The sequence below is a fragment of the Bactrocera neohumeralis genome, chromosome 4 (genome assembly GCF_024586455.1).
Source record: "Bactrocera neohumeralis isolate Rockhampton chromosome 4, APGP_CSIRO_Bneo_wtdbg2-racon-allhic-juicebox.fasta_v2, whole genome shotgun sequence".
Lineage (NCBI taxonomy): Eukaryota > Metazoa > Arthropoda > Insecta > Diptera > Tephritidae > Bactrocera > Bactrocera neohumeralis.
Window position 1 is genome coordinate 25,462,935 of NC_065921.1, and position 25,024 is coordinate 25,487,958.

General features: G+C 35.3%; 1 protein-coding gene across 5 annotated transcripts in view; it reads left to right on the forward strand.

Moving 5' to 3' along the window:
- Positions 1-25,024, forward strand: part of LOC126756368 (GTP-binding protein Di-Ras2-like) — a 128,473-nt gene that overhangs the window by 65,232 nt on the left and 38,217 nt on the right. For all 5 annotated transcript variants that reach the window (XM_050469397.1, XM_050469398.1, XM_050469395.1 and 2 more), the window contains 2 exons: positions 6,652-7,188; positions 16,730-16,897. In XM_050469397.1, the coding sequence (XP_050325354.1) occupies positions 7,024-7,188; positions 16,730-16,897 (333 nt within the window). In that variant the 5' untranslated portion in view covers positions 6,652-7,023. The remainder of the gene's footprint in view (positions 1-6,651; positions 7,189-16,729; positions 16,898-25,024) is intronic.

Genomic DNA, 25,024 nt, shown 5'->3' on the forward strand with positions numbered 1-25,024 from the left:
AGCTCCATGCCGCGACGTCTGGAAGAAGTTATAAATAATAATTGCGCACATACATATATCTTTTCAAAATGACAGAAAATCGTCAATAGGTAACCGCCTTTGCATATATTTCGCACCAACTTAACGTTTCTGCTTTTTTCAACTTTAAAATTAATAAAATATTTTGATATTAGATAGTATTTAGTTATGTAAATGTAGACTTATATATATTTAAAAATATTTCGTAATAAAAATTTACTTTATTTGAAAAAAAATTAGAAAATAATGTGCTGATTTCATAAATATTTCCCAGGGTGTTCATCAAATGTATTGTGTATTCATACAAGTGCATTATACTTGCACATACATTATATGTTGCTCATACGACATGGTATACTCTATGAATACAGTGCATTTAATGTTCAACTTTAACAGCGTAGAACTTTTAGAAAAGTGGTTTTAAGAAAAAATTATAAAGCTTATAAGATTAAACGGATTATGTTTTTTAACATAAAATTTTGTGTTAGAATATAATTTTTCAAGATTGTAGTTTGACTTGTTTAATGCGAAATATAAAAAAGGTCATGTAACATACATAGAAAAAAATATGATTTCGGCACGATTTAAATTAAAAATAAAGCGCTTCTAACGTTGAATTCTTTTTTTAGGGCAAAAACTGTAACCACAGGTGTTGTTTGCAAAAAAGTATATTTTGGAAATAATGGACATACTAGCATATGTATGTGTTTTCGAATATGAATTTGTAGTGCATACAGTTTGATAAATGCGTGAGAATACAGTTGAAATCCAACATAAGCAAATATTATATACATACACATAAACTCAGCAAAGCGCTCTACACTTTTAGTGCAGATTGCAGCACTTGAGCAAGTGGTTAGTTGTCACCATTGTCTGAGACAGCCGGCACTTAGCTCTTTAGTTTCTTATTACATGTTATTATGTGTGAGTGTGTGTGCTAATCGGTGTTAGTGTAGCTACCTTTACGCCGCTCAACTACTATTTGCTCAAGTATGCAATTTTATACATTTGTTTATGAAAATGAGCGTGCGTGTAGAGACACAAATATATACATACATATGTATAAGTATACATATAAGATATTTCTCTGTCTATTTACATTTGTATCACGAGCAATTGTCCCTTTGTGTATATTTATACGGACGTTTGCTTAGGCAGACACTATTATGCCGCTGGGTGAGTTTGAAAATTGTAAGTGTATTTGTGTTGGCATTTATATACCATATAAATATGTGCTTCTCTCCGATATTACTTGCCATTAGCTATTTTCTATTCTTCAAATAATTTTCAAACTAAGTTTTTTTTTTGGATTTGAAGCTTTTCAATACACATGCCTACACATACATATATATGTACATAAAAACAATTATATATTTTGCTTTTATCGCTTTAAAAAGCTCCTGAGTTTGTTTTTAAAGCATTAATGTTTACATTTCAAATCGGAGCTTTGCATTGCATGTGCATACAAAATTTGCTGGTGCTGAAGGCTAAGACAATTCAAGCATTTCTATTCGGTCTTGAGGTGTAAGCATTTTTGTTTAATGCTGGTCACACATTCTTAGTTTATAAAATTTAATCGATTTTTGATTTTATTCACATATTAATATTGTTTATTCAATACCGGCAATGTTGGGCATCACCCGTGCTAACTAAAATTTTGATCAGGGTCGACCCCTTTATTTCTTCCTCTTCTTTACTGTCGTAGACACCGCTGGTCATAGCCAAGTTAAGAACCAGTCGTTTCTTGATTTCACTGTTTGGCACTAATTAGAGATTCCAAGTGTTGCCAGGTCCTTTCCCACCTGGTCTTTCCAACGGAGAGTAGGTCTTCTTCCTCCTCTGCCTCCCAGCGGGTACTGCGTCGAATACTTTTAGAGCTGGAGTGTTTTCGTTCATACGTACAACATCACCTAGCCAGCTCAGCCACTGTCTCTTGATTCGTCGAACTATGTCAATGTCGTTGTATATCTCACACATAAATCTTTCGTAGAACCTTTCTCTCGAAACCTCCTAAGGTCGACTCATCAGATGTTGTCAAGTTCCATGCCTCTGCACCATATAGCAGGACTGGCATAATGAGTGACTTAGTTTGGTTTTTGGTTGTCGAGTGAGGACTTTGCTTCTCAAGCGATATTAGTTGATCTGTTTGCTATTTCATAATCCACGATCTTTTTTATGTTTTTTAGTAAGAAGGAAGTTAGACTAATGGACCTGAAGGATTTTGCCTGTGATTGGTCCTTCCTTCCCACCTTTGGAATAAAGATCACCTTCGCTGTCCTGCAAAGCTATCTCTCATCAGCCGAACAAGGTGTGGCGGTAGCACCTGCTCTCCCTGTTGTAAAAGTGCTGAAAAGATACCGTCCACCACTGGATACCTGAATTTTGCGAAAGATGCGATAGCCGATTTTATTAGGTCTGCAGTAAACAGTTTTCTTGAGACTACCCAATCTAACCGAGATGACTTGTATTCGTTCACGAGCAGACACTGACATTCCCGAACTGCTTCCGTTCTTCTGGTAAATTTTTCGGTATTGATCGGCATAGTCTTAGATACGTTTCGTTGACATATGGTGATAGATTGGTGACAGTTATATCATAGAAGCCATACAACAGCATTACTCCCAAAAGAAAGTAGAGAACACCTTATATTCTATTTTAAATATTCGAATGGAGTACAAAAATATTTTCAGGTTAGACTAACTCACTCTTCCATCTCTAATTTCCTGACTTTTAGTAAATATTTTAAATATTTTCACAATAATAAACGAAGTTATCAAATTCGACAAAAAGCTAATGAACTTCAATGATTTTTTACGATTATATCAGCTATAAGTTATTGCTGTTAATTGGATAATTAGTTGCACGCAAATATTCGCCATAACTTTTTTATATATTTACAGCAGTGTAAATTTATTCGCAGATATGTTTGCTTTTAGGTAAGCAAAACAAATAATCCTTTTTACCGAGTGAATCCGCAAATTGCTGTTTACTCTGCAATTATTTGCATTTCATAAAAATGTGTTTATATAGAAATCCATATAAATTTATGCTCGTACATTTACTTATATATGTGCATTATTATTTACATAGAATATTATTTTTATCGGGCTATAATTGGTAGACCTTACGACAAAGAGTTAAGTATCCACTAATATTGTGGGTGGTAAGATTTTCTACCTTTTTAAACTTACTCCCGAAGTATATATGTATTTGAAGTCTGCAATAGTTGAAAATAGTTCATATATTTTAAGGTTCCCTACTGTTTAAAGAAAAAAAAAAACATCTAAAAGGAAAGGAATTCGGAACAACATTCTTTGGTATTTTTGAAGATTATTTTTTTCTAATATTGGCCGCGTCTACGTCTCAAATGGTCCATCCGTTCGACTAGCGAGATTGTCCGCATAGACTTTAGAGTTTACATATCTCTACAGGAACAAATCTTATGGTGGCCAATCGACCAACCCAAAACGTGAAATTATCGGCTTTTCTGTAAGGAGCTCTCCGTCAATCTTATCGGGCAGTGTACTGTTTTTTCAAGTGGAAGTAACTGCTAATAAGGTAGCACACATACAAGTAGGAACGAATTGGATTTCCACTGTCATCTTTCCATTGTCATCTTGTGTTCTAACACTAAACCTATGAACCTGGCTTGCGCTTAGTAGGCGTTGGTCGACGACCTGCTTCTTTGCCATTCTTACCTTCGTCGAACCAGAAAATCATAGCCGAAACTGACAAGGCGGTTGCCTTAACCAATTTGTGATAGGCTAAAAGCGCTTTGCCGATTTATGAGATTCTTTTAATCAAATATTGTATTAAAGGGTTCTAGGTACGACAACGGATCGGCGTTTTAAGCGAACCAAATGAGATTCTTGTAGGGATTGACCTCGACGAAATTAAAACATTATTCCGAACATATTTTGTACGACGACTGCCGCCGCCAAGCTTTCAATATTTTTGAAGTATTGTTCAATAATGAATACACATTAAGCTATCATGCAATAGAATGAAGTTTAATATGAAAATGTATAATTATAACATTAAACCAACACACAGTAAATCGAAATTTGATATTTGATTGATTATACCTACATATATATTTAATAACAACTCTACGCAAGGTGTGAGAGCGTCAGTCAATTCATTGAACAGATTAAAGATAAATATTTGCTATTATAATGGAGTTATGTGGAGTCTGCAAGCGTCAAGTTAGGTGAAGAGTTAATCGACGATTAGATGTGTATGAATGTGTTGATTTCAAAATGCCTGCGGAGGCATCTGATTTACATTGCATAATTCAGTAGATATATATTTACAATTTACTCTCAACTCAATAAAGCTTAAGAAACTCTCATTCCAAAACTAAAATATTTTCACAGCCAGAGAAGTGGTATGTTAACAGTTAATGAGCTGAGTAACTCTACTTCAACAAACCTCGAGTACACATAATTTGTAGAGTAGTGTAGCGTAACTGTTATTTGTCTTTCAGTATTTTGTTAGGCATGTGATTTTCATGAAGGAATAAAAGAATAAATAGTTTAATGTGACCGCAACGAGTTCAGCTTTATTATAAAGATAAGGATGTGGTATTATGTTCCACAAATGATTTTTTGCTGCAGTTCCATCCTTATGCTAGCAATAACCCGCTAAATAATCTCTTCTGTGTAGGTAAGTGACAAGTGACTCCGCACATAACAAAAATAGACCAGCTTTATTAAATCCAACGATCTTGGACACGTCACAGGCTCACAACGCGAGATAAAGTGCTCGCCGGAAGTTTCCTTCAATAAATTGTTTGTTTCGTTGACTGTATGGTGTGGCACCGTCTTATTAGAACCAAAGCCCGTCCACATCAACATTCTCAATTCAGAAACGAAAAAGTCATTATTTTGGCTAAATAGCATTATCCACTGACTGTAAAATTATGAGGAGTTTCTTCTTTGAACAAATTTTTCTTCTGTTGCTAGAACCGATATCGATGGCAATCTCGTTATGAGCTCATTCAGCGAATGAGGACGCGCTTGATGCTTGTTCGGCTTCAATTCTTGCACGATTTGGGTTTCGTGATTGCGGTGCGATACCGTTTCGTTCGAAAGATACGTCGCACAAACTGAATCATTATATTGCAATAAATTTGCACGATTTTCAGGTGTCGCCACCAGTAATGAAGTGTTTGATGAATAAAAGGTTCCCAGCTACGTTTTAATACATGACATCACCCCAACGTACGTTTTGCAAAAGACTGCAAAAGATTAAAGTCTGTTGATCTTTAGTTTGAAGTCTAGCCAAGCTTCAAACCCAAATTCTAAACCAAAATATCTTGTTTCGATCCACAAGAGCAGTTGATTTTCTTAGTTATTTTTCTGTTGCCAATACCATGATTTCCAGTTAACGTCTCTTTAAATTTTTTGATGTCATCGTCATTACAAGGCTTAATGAACTCGCATGGGCAAATTTTTGACGACTTCACGACCTTCACTGGATGCTTTGTACCACCCAAATATTTTTGTCATACAGAAGACTATATAAATAGTAGTTTGATTTGGTGGTGAAGTAGTGAGAGTAGGAGACTTAGAGATTCTAAAAAAGATCGGATTCTAAAAATTGCTAGTTAGAAATTGTTTGAAAACATGTTCTGTGGACTTTAGGCCAGCGTCATTGTTAGCACATACTTTTTTTATAAGAAAGCTGCTAAAAAATCTCATCCACCACGACGTCAGTCACAGAATGCAAAGACCAGTGTCTTCAGCCTAAAAAAAATGCGAATATTCCCGACTTTTTGCCAAACTAGTATTGATTTCCTCCTTTCAGTCAAAGATATCGACGGCTTAAGCACATCGAGAACTCCAAAAAGGTAACGAAGAGGCTGCCTTAAGTGAAAAAATGCCGTGATTGGTTTCGTCGCTTCAAAAACGACGATTTTGATTATTCGTTCGGATCTTCTAAAACGGTGAATCGGAGACGTTGCTCGATGAGCATCCGTGTCAAGTAGAGCTTCCTTCAGCATTGGAAGTCAACCGTCAAACTATTTCATAGCGACTTCATGCGCTGGAATGATTCAGAGACAGGGAATTTCGGTTCCTTGTGGCCTCAAACCAAGAGAGACACAAAAAGGTGATTCTGCTGCATGACTCTACTTGTCCTTACGTTGCCAAATCCGTTAAAATCTATCTGAAAAAAGCTTAAATGGGAAGTCCGTCAGATTAATATTTGTTCCGTTCGATGGCACATGGTCTGGCTCAGAAGCAGTTGCCCTCAAAAGATGACTTCGAAAAATTGCTTGATTCTTACATAGCATCACAATATGAACAGTTTTACTGTAATGGTATTCAAGCTTTTCCATAAAGATGGCAAAAAGTTGTGACTAGCGATGGGAAATATTTCGAATAATTTTTTTGCACCCACTTCCTTACTTTGAAATTGCGTTTTGATAAAAAAGATACAGCGAGAACTTAGTTGTACACCCAATACATCTATTCTCTACTAAGGTTTAAATGGACTTAGTAAGTAATGGATCCCTAACAGCTTATCTTAGCTTTTGACGAAATCTCAGCGAAAACCCTCTTAACTTATTTTTCTTTCAATAAAATTTTATAAGAAGTTCATTTACCATTTCCTCGAAATTTACCTTTTCAGCCCATTCTTTGCCGCACAATGGTAAAACGGTATGAAATTCGCGCGAACAAACTTCAAGAGATATAAGAGCAGCATTTAAGGACTTTAACTAACGGCAAGTGAATTAGTGAGCAATATAATACGAAACTGTTAAATAAGCGATAAATAATAACACAGAAACAAGGAGGAGCAGAAAAATAAACCACCCACAAGTTTCAGCATGTAAAAGACGGCACTTGTGGAGTGTGAAAAGAGAGAGTGAGAGACGGCGCTGACAGTTAAGTTAGATAAAATATTGTGTTAACTGTAACCGCTGACTGTTGGTTGCCCAAGCAGCCGTGTGTGTGAGCATTTGCCGAGCATCTACAGTTGCAGTCGTCAGCCGTATTCATAATGGCCGACTTGGAGCGCATAAGACTGGTTATACTGGGCGGTGCTGGTGTGGGCAAAAGTTCCATCATCAAACGTTTCCTCTTCAAGACCTATACGGACAAATATCGTGCCACGGTCGAGGATCTTTTTAACCGGGAATATGATTTGGGCGGCGTCACACTGAAGGTGAGTAAGATTGAAGAGTAATTTTACATTGTTTACAAGAAGAATTTAAAAAAAAATAAGAAGGTTTAAAATCGGGTGCAACCGAAAATTCTCTACTCTTGCAACTTGGAGGAATCAATGCCAGGAAAATGCCAAAGGGTGTAAACCGTCAACCTGAGAATACTATATAAATATAACTCATACACTGACAAACATATTCGGCAAAAGGTTTGTTAGAAAAATGAAAAACTAAGAAGTTCGTTCCAAAGTATACGGGACATTTTTGAATCTGGTGCGCCCTGGTGGCGCCATCTATATGGTGACTGGTGACTGGTGTTAGAATCTGCTATCTTTATCGATTGTTCAGTGAGAATTTCATGACATTTCATCTTTTGGAAGTGAAGTTATTGCGTTTTAAGTGTCAGTATATTTGTGTTATCGGTGCGAAAATGAGCTTCGAACAAAGAGCCAACATTAAATTTGGTTTTAAAATTGGTAAAACTTTTACCGAAACGTTTCAATTGATGAAACAAGTTTATGGCGATAATTGCTTATCCGTAGCAGAGTGCACGAGTGGTTTCAACTTTCTCAAAGTGTTCGTGAGGACATAAATGACGATCAACATGTGTGCCAATCAAAATCCGTGATCACCGGAAATTCCATCGAAACTGTGCGTGAATTCATCAAAAATCAGCCAAAAGAATCATTGAAATTCATGGAAATGGAATTGAACATCCCCAAAACATCGATTTATCGCATTTTTCCCGAACATTTGGACTTAAGAATGGTGTGAGTATGGTTTGTTCCGCACAAAATGACTGACGATAAAAAATTGCTCAGATCGATCGACGCTTGTTACAGATTATGTGACCAAAAATCAACCACTTCCCATATTCACCCGATATGGCACCGTGCGACTTCTTCCTTTTCGGAAAAATGCATTTGCCCATGAAAGGAAAGCGTTATGCAGACGTAGAGGCCATTCAAAAGGCTTGCACCGGCATACTAGCGGACATACCGGACAACGAGCAATAAGCTGTATTAAAGCAGAAGGGAGACTATTTTAAATAAAATAAAATAAAATAAATTGATTTTGCCGAAAAAACCATTTGTTCTGTTTTTTTTTTTAAAGTCCTGTTCACTTTGGAACGCACCTTGTATATATGGTTATTAGGGTGTGTCATTCTGAGGCAACTTTTTTATTTCAACTGAAAAACAGGCTAAAAACTTTCAAAAATGGGGAAAAAAGTCACTCAAAAGATGTGCTCTTAATATTAATATTAAGAGGTGTCTCTTTCAAATTTTCTGTTTTCCATATAAATTACATGGAAAAAAAATCATTTTTTTTGCGGTGCTTATTGTGCGGAGGTTTTTATATGATGTATGTGCACGCGATGGCTGCCAGTAGGGATGGTAAACTCGATTCCGATTCTACTCGAGAATCGAGTTTTCTCGTAAAATAATCGATTTTTCGAATGTCAAGAATCGATTCTTAATCGACTTCGACTACTGAGGATCGATTCCAAACTATATGTTATAGTGGTTCGATATTGGCAGTTCCGAAAAATGAGCAGCTTCTTGAAGAGAAAATGACGTTTGCAAAATTTCAAAGCGTATCTTAAAAACTGAGGGACTAGTTCGTATATATACAGACTTACAGACAGACAGACGGACATGGCTAAATCGACTCAGCTCAACATGCTGAACATTTATATATATACTTTATAGGCCTCCGACGCTTCCTTATGGGTGTTACAAACTTCGTGGCAAACTTAATATACCCTGTTCAGGGTATAATGAATGAGTACAATTAGGAATCAATTGTCTGTTATTTCCCATTTTGATTGATTCGCTTGTGGAAGCATCAATGCGGAAAGATAATTATAAAGCACGCCGAAGTTGTTGTTGAATGAATAAATGGTATTGTTGCACAAAGTAAACGTTGTTGTTAGAATATAAAATCGCACATCGCTGCAGTTCAACGGAGCGTATGGGCAACATGAGCGTCGAAGTCTAAATATTTTCGCGCAATATTACCAATTTGCGGGTGTATGTGTGTGTTTGGGTGTCACCAGATATCAAACAAGATGACGAGTATATGAGCTTTTCAACGAATGTCAAAGAAAAGCCAAAACGGCACAAAAACTGTGTGTAGCAACAACTACATATGTACACACAAGACTGTATTATTTATTTTCAAGCGTGCACAGTTATTTCTAAGGGAATGTGTTTCTTTAAATATGCTTATGCGGCACAAAGGTAAGATTTGGCGGTTGTGTGTGCTTTATGTGTTAGTGCGCATATGTGTATATCTCTATTAGTATGCAAATGGTGACGGAAGCTTTGATTTTCTCTTAGACTGAGACCTCTGTATGTGTGTATTTGCATTTTCAGTGTGAAAATATGTGCCTAACGGCATTCTATTTGGCTTTTGGTGCGTGACTTCCGCGCTTCTATGCTCATTCACTTGTTATTTACTGCCTCGTTTATAGTTTGCCATTATAATTGAGCGTGTGTGCACATGTTGGCGTCGCTGCCCGTAATTTTCATTATAATTTTCTCATAAAATATGCATTTCAACAAACCGAAAAATAGTTTGAAATTAATTTTGAAAATTTATGGTTACAATTCAAAACAGGAAATAACACTTACACATGTACTTTAGGGTGGCACTTATTTTAAATTTCGAAATGGCACTTATGTTGAAATAAAAAATGCTTTTAAAAAGCAAAAACAAAAAACAGGGAATAAGAAAATATTTTTCAAAAAGAGATTATAATAAACTAAGAAAACTTAATTAATTAATAAACTTGGTCCATACTTTTATGATGTTTTATAGGGATAAAATTCAATATCATTCAATTATATAAAACATAAGAAAAAACTGTAACATCGGCTGTGGTGAATATATAAAAGTTTTCATACAAGAACTTGAGTTTAATCGATGAATTTGTATGGCAGCTATATGCTATCGTTATCCGATCTGACCAATTTTTCAGAGATTAAATGGTTGCTTTCAAGCGGAAACACTAGGCATAGCGCGAGCTGTAGAATTCAACTGGATTACTAAGAGACCATACAGAAAGCTACCATATACACAGATAGCCAGGCGCCATTGCTAGCCTTGTCGACGCCAATTGCCAAGTAAGGCGTCTCTCTAGGCGAATCTGAGGCGTAGACAATATCGTACCCGCTACGAAAGATCAAGAGAAAGTTCAATGCTAAATATGCAGAAATAGCTTAGAACATTTGGAAGCAAATGCAAGATAGCGGAGCAGATATCTGTCATATGGCCAAAATATTACAAGACTAGTACTAAGGACTTATTAAATAGGTCCACGGAAAGTATATATACCCTTACAGCTACCATAACTGAGAAATGGAATTGCCCAACATCAATATTTGCCGCAGCTGCAAACTCGAAGTGAGTAAGATAACGGTTTTACACTTCTTTCGTGAGTACCGAGGTCTATGGCGCACACTGGCACCGCTCCATACATTTCTTGGAAAAAAATAGAAGGAATGGTCGTACAACAATGAAACTTTGCAGAAACACTTCTCTGGACTAAATTAAGAAATTTTGAAAAAATCTTGGAAAACCGCCCACTGCCACACCCACCTCCCATATAACTGCAATTGCCAAAATTTTTATTTTTGACCTAGGGACTTGAAATTCTGGACACTTCTTAAGTGAGTTATCCTGATGAAAAAAATTAAACTTAAACGCAAAGTGAGTTATCCTGATGAAAAAAAATAATCAATGTTTTAATTTATAAGAAAAATTGTCTGTTGAAGAAAATCGATGTTAATAAAAGGGACGGTAATTGGCGGTTGTTTTTTTTTCTTTAATTGAAAGTACAGACTCGGAACTTTCATTTTTTTATAGTAAGAGGGCTAAGCAAGGTAAAGCACATAAAGTTTTTTTCCATCAAAAAATGAAAAATTGATATTTTTTAGTATAATTTTTGAAAAATTATAAAAATTAGCTTACTTTGCCAATTTCAATAAATTTTTTTTTTTATAAACAAGTAGGTGCTATATTTTCACTAAAAAATAAAAGAAAAGCCATAGCTATAAACTTACACACAAAAAAAATTTTTATTTGGACAATAATTTTAATCTGATTTTATTGAATAACTTTCCGTCGACTTCTGTTAGTTTTTTTAACTATAAAATTTCACTTTTTATAAAAAACCTTGTTGAATTTTTCTTATCCAAATATTTCTTTGCAAAACAAAATCATTAAAGTTTTGAAATTGGAAAGTGAAAAAATCCTATTTTTTCCGCCGAAATGCCACTGTGTGGCGTCTGTCTATAAGAAGCACAAAGATCAAAAATTCCATTACCATGTTCTTTTGCGGCTGGTCGTCGAATTATCCCGGACTTGTGGTGTTATGTGATCATATGTGATGATATTTGTATCAGGTTCTTAGTGAAATACAATGAATATTTTTCTTAAGTCTTCATAGTAGTTATTATCTGTCTGAAGTAGGTATTTGCTTATAACTTACGACTTACTTTGCCAATGTCGTCACCGTTAATAACCATTAGAGATATTTTGTGTGACAGTAATATCTTGTGCCTCAACCGCTCCCTTGCTCCTACAAACAAATCGGTAATTCGTTAATTTTGAGCTGTCAGTCTTTACTATCAGTTTTCAGAGGTTTTCCAAATTTTTTCTCCTTTCTTATACTTTTTGCAACGTAGAAATTTTATTTTTGCTGGGTATCTTCTTCGTCTTAGCGATAGAGACCAGGCTGTGGAAGGTGACTCTCAATGCCGTTCAGATATTTGATATTATCGACCTTAATGTATAATATAAATCTCTAGGTGTAGATACCGCTTTTGAATTCTATAGAGAGAGGAATCCATACAGTAATGAAATTCAAATACTTTTTTTACTTTTCTTCTCTATGAATATCTTTGATATCAGTCTATCACGAGCCGAATTGAATTGATAGCCGGCAAGTAGAAGTTTTATGCCACAAAAATAACAGCATTTTTAACAAGTTCTTTAAATTTTATGAATTGTGGATTGTATGTAATGGTTGATATAATTTAATACGAACTAGTCCTTCAGTGTTTCAGATAACGGACAGAAATTGTATACGCTTATGTTTCTCACCAAGAAGCTGTTTATTTGTTGGAACAGCCAATATCAAACTAACATAGCCTATAGCTGTCATACAAACTATCCGATCAAACTCAAGTCCTTGTATGAAAACTTTTTTTTTGACAAGATATCTTAACGACTGTCGGTGCTAATTACATCCTCCAAGGCATTACAACAACCTCAAAAGAAATTTGTCATACCGGACTAATATAGCATACAGCTGCCATTTAAGCTGACCAGTAAAGCTCAAGCTCTTGTAAGTAAAACTTTTTGATTTGATAAGCTTTCTTTACAGTTTTATATTTAGGACATCGCTACAATCTCCGAAGTAAAAGTCTTGATCAAACAACTATAGCATATAGCTGTCATACAAGCTGACCGATGAAAATTTATACTAAAACACACCTGTGCAGAGCATTATAGTATTTTTGCATCCAAAGTTAACGGGTTTTCTTGTTTATTGGTAGAAAAAGTTCTTAGAAAGAATTTTATAATAATTAAATAAATCACATCAGCCGTTGTAGTTGTGCTCCTCGTAATCTTAAAATTAAGGGGAGAGATACCTCTAGAATTTTCAAAAATTTAAGTTTTTTTCTAATCGATTTACTTGAACTAAAGCGTATTTTATAAACGATTTTATACTCAAGTGCGTCATAAAGCGCTTTTCCGAGAAAAATGGCAATTTGACAATAGTTTCACTATTTTGTTATTTTGATATCGAAAAACATGGGTAAAAATTGTTTTTAGAAAATCCAGGCCTACATCCCCAATTTTTCGAAAATCCTAAAACCCCTCCACTATGCACTTGATAAAAGCTTCTTGATTAAAAAAAAAATACTTTTTTACTTTCTGATAAGGAGTCTAGTTAGGAAGTTGACGGCCGCAAAAAATGCCAATCAACGGGATCGTTGATATTTCCTGCATTTTGTTTTTTTTTTTTTTACATAAAATAATTTTTATTTTGATCGGTTTTTATTCTCCCATAATCAAAGTGGAAAAAATTACTTTTTTTGACGGTACTAGAGGACTTCTTAGATACATTTGTTAGGTAATGATCGAAGGAATAAAGTTTCTGATAAAAATTTCGATTTTTTAAGTCACCTTAAAATGTAAATTTTTGTGCAAAAAAGATTTTTTTTTTTGGGAAGTCGCCATTTTGTATATAATCTAAATTTTGACAATTTCTTCGATCATTACCTATATTTATCAATCCTAAAAGTTATCCTTTTAGTTTCTTTATTTCAGATAATTTGAATTAGAGATATCTTCCTCACCGCCAAACACCTTTTTGTGGAAGTCTTTCAGGAGATCTTCTACAAGAACGACGGAACCCTATATTTTTATTAATAAAATATGAATTCTTAGAATACGTTAAATTCGTTAAATGTTCATATATTTTATGTATGTATTCAATGCCTCTCCAGAAAAAATTAACAAAAAAACACATATTTTCGAACTTAAAAGTGGATATAACCACTTAAGGGGGAGCCTGCTTTAAAAGCTTCAAAAAACCGATTTTTTTTATTTCTTTGCTTTAATCTCTTTAAAAATAATCTAAGAATATGTCCCCAAAGTTATAGATGGGAATTCGAAATATTTTCGATGCTAGAAGGGAAATAGTGACCCAGCGTCTAGCAGATATATAAACGCTTGGGCAGAAGGCGAAAACTTTGATGGGCGATTTCTCGGTTTTTCATTTTTACGATTTTTCTTAATTGGCGGGCAGAATGAAAAAAAAACTAAACGTCGTATGAAATTGGGGTAAAGTTTATTATCTTTGGCATTAAATTATCTTCTATTTAAACTAAAAAAAATAAGAAAAGTCAAGTTTGAACATATTTTTAAACAACATGAAGTCAAATTTTTTTAGTCAAAAACCGCTTTTGTAAAATTTGAAAACTTTTTTATAGAATTTTTTTAGTTTAAATAGAAGATAAATTACTAAAAAATATGAATCTCTTTGAATTTTTTGTTTCTGACAGAAATTGCTGTCCAACAAATGTACATGCGAGATTCATGGGGCAATTGCTTCCCAAAGGCAGAATATCAAAGATTTCGTATCCAAAAAATTTATGAATGATGTTTAAACATATAGTATAACTATAAACCCTGGAAATTTCGCTTTAATCAATTATTTCTTTCCCTGCCAAAAAACTCCTCAAAAAAATCGAATTTTTTAAGCCACTAAAGCAGGCTCCCTCTTAAGGCAGATAAATTGTTATTTTGTTATTGTTGTCTTCTTTTGCTTTGCTTTGAATTGTTTCTCGGCTAGCATTCGCTCATACCTATGGCACAATTTCATTGCAATTAATTGAACGCACACACTCGCACCTTGCACCCGCCTTTAAGATATGTATGTACGTGTGTGTGTGTCTGTGCGTATAAATAAACTACTTGAATTGTAGACAGCAATCAATGCCTTTGTGGCATTTAAAATCACAGAATCACAGAATGTTAGCATAACCCGCGTAATTGTTATTAATTGCAAAGTTTTCAAGATCTCAGCCAGCCACGCAAATGCAATAAAATGCCTTCAAACAAAGTTGCCAGCGCACTGCTAATGAATAGAGAAGCTGCTGTTCAACAAAGGTAATATATGTTAGCGCTCTGGCATTTGTGTGCAACGAAGAAACTAATGCATTCTCAACACTCTTTGGAATATTAAAATAATTATTTTTCATATAAAATCAATTGCTGATAACGCTGTGTGCAGTTTTGTGTGTGTGTGTGTGTGACTGTACGAGGAAGCTAATTATCAAGAGTAATTGGAATGAATACTAATTATTCTAGTGCTTTTGTTCAAATTTACTTCTAATTGTTGGGAATTATGAGAAGTTCAACGCTGTCTTGAAAATGTTACTCATACGCCGTGTTCACATGCCAGCTTTTATACCTTCACTAGTCCATTAGTTCTGGAGATATCGATCTGAAATTTTGCGCACATCTTTTTCTCTCCAAGCAACTTTTCATTTGTCGAAGCCGTTGATATCGGACTAATATAGCATATAGCTGTCATACAAACTGAACGACTAAAATTGTATCCTAATGGGGAAAACTCTATTATTTGACGAGATTTGTTCTAGAAACTTAGCATGGATTATTACCTAAGACAACAACGTAATCTCCGAAGAAATTGTTCAGATCGGATTACTATAGCATACAGCTGCCATACAAACTGAACGATGAAAATCAAGTTTTTGCATTGAAAGTGGTTTATTTCTGAAAGCTATTCTACTTTCGTTTTAAATCGACTTTCCGTACAGTTTTTATCTGAAAAGAAACTTAGTGGCAATATTTCGGACAATAGATCCGCTAAATACTTAACCGTTTGGCCACATATTCAGGAGAAAGAGACGAAATGCTCATTTTGTAAAGAGTCAAAGCTTTTAAATTGTTCTAAATTGTATTCCTCGTATAATTTTGCAGTATTACATACAAGTATACTTATTCCAGCGAAGTATTTGTATGTAATACTGCACACTTTTACACTGTTTGACGCGAAAAACTCTCAAATTCACCAAATATACTAACACAAGAATTTAATCTGAGATATTCGATAATTACAGACTTCCTACAATATAGATGCTGGTTTTTATGCCCATTTTTAAATATGCCATTGAAAATAATCGAGTAACTGTTTCAAGATACATTTTCGGATTTATCAAAGGTTACTCATACGCCATGTATGCATTACATATTTGCATATTGGCTTTTTTCCAGCATCTTTAAACAAATTTTGTCTGAAATTATGCTTAGTGAAAATTGTGCGCCCAGTAATTTTAGAAATATTTAAGCCATAGTAACATCTTAAAACAATGAAATAACTAATTGTTAAAATAACTGAAAGTAAACTAAAGAATTAAAATATTTTCACAAATTATTCTCCATGTTATTTCAATAAATTCCGCATATGTACCTGCAAATTTTTTAAGCAAAATATATATTGTAAGCCGTTTGTGTAAGTATTCATTAAACAAAATATTTTTAATAAAGAAAAAATAAAAAAATGCACATACATTTGGGCTGTGCTTAAAAAATTTTAATTCTTTCAATTTCAATATGTATTTGGTTTTACTTTCATATATCCGAATTACAAGCATATATCCTAAAACAATATCCCTGAAACCGTTTCAATTTCGAGATTCACTGGTACTAAATGTCACTCATACGCCGTGTTTCCATTGAACATATATTTTTTATTTTTATTCTACCAATTTTTTTAAACAATGCTTCTCCGAAAAAACCTTCTTGAACGAACAAGAGGTAAAGAACTATTCCAAAAAATTTTTTATCTTCAAATTTTGTTGTATTAATTCGACTTAAGATATTTTTTTAGTAAAGATTAAGCGATATATTTTGCAGGCTTAACTGTTTTTAGAAATATTATTATCAAACTTTTCGTTTATATGTGCAAACTAAAGCAGATGTATTATCTTCTTGCATTGGCAGGTTGACATTTTAGACACTTCTGGTGATATGCAATTTCCCGCCATGCGCCGCCTGTCCATTGCCACCGCCCACGCTTTCATGCTGGTCTATGCGTCAACGTCTGCGTCAAGTTTTCAATGTGTCAAACAGTGTTTTGAGGAGATACGTGAGCAGCGCGCCGACTATCAGGTGAGTTTTGCCGTTTGCATATTGCTTTCAAAAACAATTGTTGAACAAGATTTGAGGGCTATAGAAATTGGATTTATTAGGGTATGTGGCTATAAGGTTGATAGGTAGTCATTTTCTGTGAGTTACGTCTTCTCGCGGTGGTCAGCTCATAACAGATGAAGGATTCATCTAAAAGTAAATGTCATCGAATAGTGGAGGAGTATAGATCGTGTTTAATTGCAATTGATTAATATTTCTGCATGAAAAAATTACCCTATATAGTCAAAAGTGTGCTCAATAATGTACAAAAATTCCATGCAAACCTTACCCCCCTTAATGCTAGTATAGTATGGTCTATTTGCAATACAGAATTTTATTTTATTGATTTATATGAAATTCCCTCATTAACTTTCATTACGACATCTCACTAGTTGACCAATAAACCTAAGTATATGGTTAGGTTAAGTTAAGAGGTTTATCTTAACAGGAATCTCCGATGGACAGCTTAGAACGCTGATCCGTTGTGATACCTACATTAGAACACCTATATTATAAATCCTAAGACCCTCACAAAGCGACAAAAAGCTTTGACCATAGCACAATCTTTTTGAGATGATTAACGTCAGTTTCGTCTATGCCCCCTGGTTTGTCGAAGGTAAAACTGCCGAAATGTATCACCTCAGTCGTGCAAAGACGGCATAATGAAGGAGAAAGTTCCTGGCTGTTTCCACTTCATTCTCCTCTATACAACTTAGGCAAATTGCGTTCGACAAGACTTTTAGCTTGAATGCTTATTGAACAATGTCCAGTAAAAAACTCATACGATTGCTAGATAAACTTTGCTAAGGAAAAGTAGTTCAGAATATCTCCTACTTTCCTTACCAGGCCAAAAGACACTTGCAGTCGTACCACAGCGGATGGTCAACCATCGTCTCCTATCCGCACGCGAGAACCATTTGTCCAGTACTAGAACACAAGTTGTCCCTCCGGCAACCTCATCGACTTCGCAGTTCAACGCCGCTATGGCCCGGCAACCAAAGTCCGACGATGACTGGCTTAAAGCTATTTCTAGAGAGGACAGATATTCCACTAACTTTTAGAGCTCACGGCTCAAAGCTGAACTCCGGAACAGTACTTCTACTGCTACTTTATTAGACCTTAGGTCGCAGTGCAATCCTCCTTTATTTATCTTGTTTTACTTTATTAGCAGGCATCATCATCTTTTCTTTATGGTTCCTCTACAGCATATAAAGCAACCCATCTTTACTCTCTTCTCAATATTTGGCCTCCATGAAAGCTTCCTATCAACGATAAGCCTAGATATAAGTCCGATAGCCGACAAGTGTACAGTTTCTTGAGGAGAAAAGGACTTATACAGACAGACAGACAAACATGACTAAATTGACTCAGGGTCTCAAACATTTCCTTCTGGGCGTTTCAAACTCAATATACCCTGTTCAGGGTATAAAAATCAACTTTCTTTTCACACCATGAACTCGCTCTAAATTCAACCCTTATGTATGCATGTACGTAGTTCATTTACGTTTGTATATATTTACATTTTCACTGAACATGTGTCTTTGTTGGTGCGCTTGCCACAATTCCGCAACAAAAAGTAAGTAAAAATTGCTAAGGGGAAAATAGTTAAGGGGAAACTGTCAATAAATGTGTGTGGCAGGGGAATTGCATTCACCGTTAACCAGACGTTCACACAAACATATTTTTGTTGTGGAAAAGTCATTAAATTTGCAATTTTAAACCAGTCAACGGACACGGAAGGAAAGTTATTACGAATTATTTTCGATTTACAAACGCATCTTTTTACACACACTTTTACACCCCGAAGTGTGTCAAAAATTGTGCTTATGTGTACAATATGTTTTGTATGTAATGTAATGTTATTGCTTTTCATGCATTCGTATATTTGTTCGGTTGTTCGTGACAGCCAGTTTGACGTGCAAATAAGTCGACTTGCCATGACATTCGTTGATAAGCAAAACAATCTGTTAACTACATTGGAAACTAATGTGACATAGGCAGAGCAGAAAATACAACGCGAAATGATCAAATAAAAAAAAACAAAAACAAAACAGATAAATTTTTCCCAGTGAGGAATGTATTTTTGAAAAGACAGGTGACGACAGACAGTTGGCAGTTGACGACTGCATAAACAATTAATCTTTGAAATTATCCATGTATGACTTTTCTTCGATTTTATAATTCTATAATTCACAGTCAAATAAATGAAAGATTCTCTAAATAGTTTAGCCTTTCCTGCAAAAGCAGTTTTTTTAATTCCGAAATAAGTGAAGCTTTCAAGGGTTAAATGCTTTTAAATTGTGTTCTGCCTAAAGAGTTGATCAATAACATAAATATGAGTTGTGCATTTGTTAAGAGGTGGTCTGACCGTGATCAATAAACTGAAATCATAGACAACAAGCCAAGAAGAGAGTCGAATTATGTGGTATCTAAAACCGAGAACAAATCCTTTGTAGTTCTTTTTCAGAGGAAAGCACTGCTCAGTCTAAGACAATCTAAAAAAATGTTACTGAAAAGGGAATTAAGTATATCTCTAAATACAAACTGGTCAAACTGTTTCTGGCCACTCCCAAGTGAATGGCGATCAGAGAACTTTCCTCACTTGCGTGAACTTCTGCACATGACTCCATCCTCCCTCAATATATGAGTTATCTCAATGAAAATGAGAGATCAATTTGTAAATGGCTTATAAGCTTCTTAGTGGGCTACATCGGTTAACAGAATGCAAAAAAAAAAATTTTTTTTTGTTGTCTTATTAAATTCTACAACGTCTGCAGAATATTGTCCTAGATTTTCGAGTTGATCCCAGTAATAGTTCCGGATATAGAGCCTTGAGAACTTGTGCGCTTGAGGCTAGCTAAGCTAAGTGCGACGTCTTTAAACCGGTTTTTTCGAAACTGTGTTTTTGAAGTCGGTTGGCAAGATTTCACGAGAACTTCATGAAATTTTACACAAGTCTTTGAGATACAATTCTTAAAGACTTGGGCGAAGGACTTTTTTTCGATAACAACTATTTGAAAAAATAAAATAATTTTGCGAAATTTTCATTTTTTTGTAAAAATGTTACCCAAAAATTCGATTTTCAAATTTAAGGTTTTAACTAAAACACGTGTTTTTCGCTTTAGATGATCCTGTAAGGAGTTATTCTGCCAATGCGGGCAGGGAGTTTAAAATATATATATTTTTTTAATATCAGAATTTCTGTGCTAATAGTGTATGTTTTTAAAAGTAAAAAATTTTTATATGAGAAAAAATGTTTGAAAAAATGCTGTTTTTTACCCGAGGAAATCCATGTAACCCTTTTACGTCAGAAGTAGACACAAAGATTCGCCATTGCCCGACAGAGGTCGATCGCATTTAAAAAAAGCCGTTTTTGATTTGTATTCCTAATATACATGTTTCAGTTAGATTATGCTTCTTAATGGTTGCTTCCTATAAGCAAAGGCTTATCTTGCACTGCAAGACATCAGAAATTAATTATTCTTAAAATATTTCCATACAGATGTCACAATGTCCCCAACAATTAATACAGTGTCTACAGCGTTAAATGTTTTTTTTTTTTGCTTTCTATTTATGGTGTGTGTCTACGCTAATAAATTTCTTTGAGAGGTTAGTGGCTTCGATAAGCCTGATGTGCTTGGTCACCTTAATGAGATATGAAGTAACGAAATGTAGTCAAGCATCGAGCTCCTCCTTTATTGTAGGCATCAGAAATTTTATTTTACCTGCTAACGTTGTTTAAATGAAATGAGAAAGGGTGTCGTACTAATAATAATTTATATTTGTGCCTAAAATGGATAAATCAAATGAAAAACTTGGAAATTTATAAATAATATCTGAATTTTCAAACGTTCGCCTGTGTTTGCTCCATATCATTGAAAATTGTATGTGAGGTGGAGTTCTTAAACCCCAGAGAGCATTTAATTATTATGTGGCATTTTGTAAGTATGCAGTATTGGCAAAAATAGGTAAAATCAGATCAATACTGCCCTCAACTTCCATATAATGCATATAATGATTTTTGTTATTCGAACAAACCATATGAAGAATATGTCGTTCATTGCCGATGCATACATATATTTAAAAAGCTGCCTGAAAATACGTTCTCAAGTATATCTGAGCAATACCTAAATTAATCAGGTCGACCCTTTCTCTGCATTTACATACAAAATATAAATGAAAGAAGTACACTTTCTGAATAAATAAATATAAATATTCATAAAATGCCTCAAAATGAAAAGGAATAATGCATTAATTACCAGCGAACTCTTATGAAAAATAAGAAAATGAAGGGTGTTGTCCGAGTAAGTGTAATTTGAAAGGCTTCGTTTATGAACTTACCCGCAGGTAAATGAAATGTGTGAGGATTTGTGTAAAAAGTCCCTGTCAAAGTTACGCCCTCAATAATTGAAACTAACATTAAGCCTTTCTACCTGCACCCTGGATGCACAAAAGATATCCTCGGTGCTCGGACTATAAAAACGTGAACATCACGTCGAACAACTATCACTATTCGTTAATCACTGCCATTGAAGAGTCTACAACGCCTAAAATGTTTGAAATAACAAACACGCATATCTCCGCATACGAAAAGCTGCTACCAACTCATCCAGGATCGCTCTGGTACACTATATTCCTACATCGCGTCGAAATGAAGCATGGCGGTGCTTCTTATTTCGAAAATTCTTTGCGTTTAACCAAATCGAAATATTACGTAACGGAAAAGTTGATCACCCATATGAAACCAAAGATGTATCGCTTAAAGTCTGATGAATACCTAATACTTAGGCGGCAGCAAGCTTACTGTAACCGCTTGAAACGGGAAGTAAGAGTTGCTTTTTCGCAACAGGAAAGAAAACTCTACTATGAGATCCGCGCACAACAGTCGCGGAAAGAGTACGACGATATGCAAGCGTACTGCAACCGTATGATACAGAAAGTACCAATTTTAAAAATGTACCGCACTTCTGGTGAGATGGAGGACGATAGCATTGAACGGAAAGTCATAAATGATTTATTTATGAAAACCTTTTTTATATATAAAGAATTGGATCGACTAGATCTCGAACGCGCAAAAAAGGCAGCAGAAGAATATTTGAATCATGAAGCGTCGACAAGCCGAGGTGCATATTCTGGACAAATGGCGAACCCATCCAAACGAAGTAATGAAATCACGACAAGCGAACAGACACGTGCTGAACAAATGCCGAACCCCTCAAATGACGAAATTATCCTCTATGGCATTCCCAATCCAGTACTAGAGGGAAGAGTATTCAGAAATATGAGAAATGCTGCTCGCTGGCCGCATATGCAGAAGGACGCAAATCGAAAAAGAGTTTCACAATTAATGAAGTTGCCACCAAAAAATCCAAACAAGTCGATTCAAAGAAACTTCCGTAAAAAATTATCACCACGTGGACACTTCTGATCTTCAAAAAGATCAGCTGGCAAACCGAAAACTACGTAGAAGAAATGATAAAGGAAGCCGTTTGTAAACTAAAAAAAATAAAAGTAATAATAAAATTGCAATAAAAATAAAATTAAAAATGTACTGAAAAGTCTGCAGGTTTAATGTTGAGCACTAACTTTCTGATATATGGTATTGGGTAGTCGAAAATATTTATTTATTTCTAATCAAATTTAAACTTATTTTTTATATTTACAATGAACTTTAGTGAACCAAATAGGTACCATTATGCTCGACTACTTTTTGCCATTTTTCCGGTATTCCGGTTAAGAGGAAACTTCTCGGTTTCTCGGCGAAAAACTGCGACAAGTAATTTTCTTCTCTTGAAGCTTCTCCATTAAGTGAGTTTTGCAATGACCGAAAGAAATGGTATATATGGTGGATGTATCAAAATTTACCAGCCAAGCTCACATCAAAGATGTGTCTGTCATCCAATATGTGTGTGGTCTAGCGTTGTCCTGATGGAAGATGAAGACAATTGATCAGTTCTGGCCATTTTTTTCGTATGCTTGCTTCAATCTCATCAGTTGTTGACAGTAAAATGTAGGATCACACAACATTATTGTCGTATTTGATCCACTTTTCGTCTCCTGTTACCATTCGCTTCAGAAATCGTTCGATATCATTTCATTAGTCAGCTAAGAATCGAACTGATGCAGCCATTAAATCTCCGTAATCCTCGTCAAACCTTTATTAAGAGCCATGTCTTGTTGAAATGAGAAAATTTTTTGATGAATGAAGTCTGTAACAGATTTGCTTCTGACACCCCAATACCATAAGTGAGCCTCCGCCAAAATTGCGCTTTGAAAAGTATACCGGTTCTTTTTGTAAATCTCTCCAGTAACCCTAAAAAACCGTCTGAACCAGGATGGTTTAACTTTTTCTCATCGGAAAAAATCACCTACACACAATAGTAAAGTTTTTTGTAAGCGCATATTCTACTTTGTCGCAACTGTATTATTCAAAATTATATTTTTCTAATCTTACTTGAAGCACAGAAAATGGGTCTGGCAGTGAACGAGTGCAAGACGAAATATCTCCTGTCATCAAACAAACAGTCGTCGCACTAGCGACTTGGCTCTCACGCCACTGTTGACAGTCATAACTTTGAAGTTGTAGAGAATTTCGTCTACTACCAGTATTAACACCACCAACAATGTCAGCCAGGAAATCCAACGCAGGATTGCTGTTGCCAACAGGTGCTACTTCGGACTGAGTAGGCAATTGAAAAGTAAAGTCCTCTCTCGACGAACAAAAGCCAAACTCTATAAGTCGCTCATAATTCCCGTCCTGCTATATGGTGCAGAGGCTTGGACGATGACAGAAACCGATGAGTCGACGTTACGAGTTTTCGAGAGAAAAGTTCTGCGAAAGATTTGTGGTTATGCCTTTGCGCAATTTGATACAGCACGGCGAATATCGCATTCCATAGAACGATGAGCTGTAACGAGATATATTGACATAGTTCAGCGAATTAAAAGACAGCGGCTATCCTGGCTTTAACATGTTGTCCGGATGGATTTTTTTTGAGAGACTCTTCACTAAAGTTTCGATGGTTTGTTGCCAGAAATTTGCTTCTCTCTTTTGACGTCGACGTCGTTTTATTTGATAACTGGACAGACTTCCCATCAATTGACGATAATTTCCGATCTAGAGATCCAAAATGTGGAGAAGGACCTTTGTTTCAGCTAGCACTTGGAATATCAAGGCAAGAATCACACTGGAATTCAACTCAGTTTAACAGTCGCGATCATTGACTGGCGAGCATAGCTTACCATTAACTTTTGTGCTATTTGACAACGCGTAAATGTCTACGCCAATTAAAAATAAAATGACATATTATTAATCAAAAATATTTTTAATGCGATGTAAAAATTATTTTTTTTTTTATTTTTTTAAATGAAATTTGATTTACACAGTTAATCTTTTTGAAGATCACAAGTGTCCACGTGGCGATAATTTCTTGCGGAAATTTCTTTGAATCGACCTGTCTGCGTTCCTTGGTGGCAACTTCATTAGTTGTGAGATTCTTTTTCGATTTGCGTCCTTCTGAACACGCGGCCAGCGAGCAGCATTTCTCATAGATCTGAACACCCCTTCCTCTAGTGCTGCATTCCGAATGCCACACACGATAATTTCGTCATTTGATGAGCTTGGTATTTGTTCAGCACGAGTCTGTTCGCTTGACGTGATTTCGTTATTGCGTTTGGATTGGTTCGCCATTTGTCCAGAATATGCATCTCTGCTTGTCGTCTCTTCATAATTATAATGTGCTGACGCCTTTTTTTCGCGTTCGAAATCGCGATCAAATCGGTCCAACATTTCTCCCATTTGTTTATGCAAAATTCTGCCTATCTTAAGTAAAGCATTCAGCTCGTTCCATTCGTCGCTTTCGTACTCTTCATCATCCCCCGCCCGTAGCGCGTCCATCTGTTGAGAAGTGAGCTGCAAATTTAGAATTGCCTCTTTCCGTTTCAAACGGCTGCAGTACGCTTGCTGCAGCCTAAGCATTAGGTATTCATTAGACTTTAAGAAATAAGGAGCACTACCATGCTGACTTACGTCACGGTGTAGGCATTTAGTGTAGTAGACCGTTCCTGGATGAGTTGGCTCTTCGAAAACTGAAATATGGGTTGTTGTTA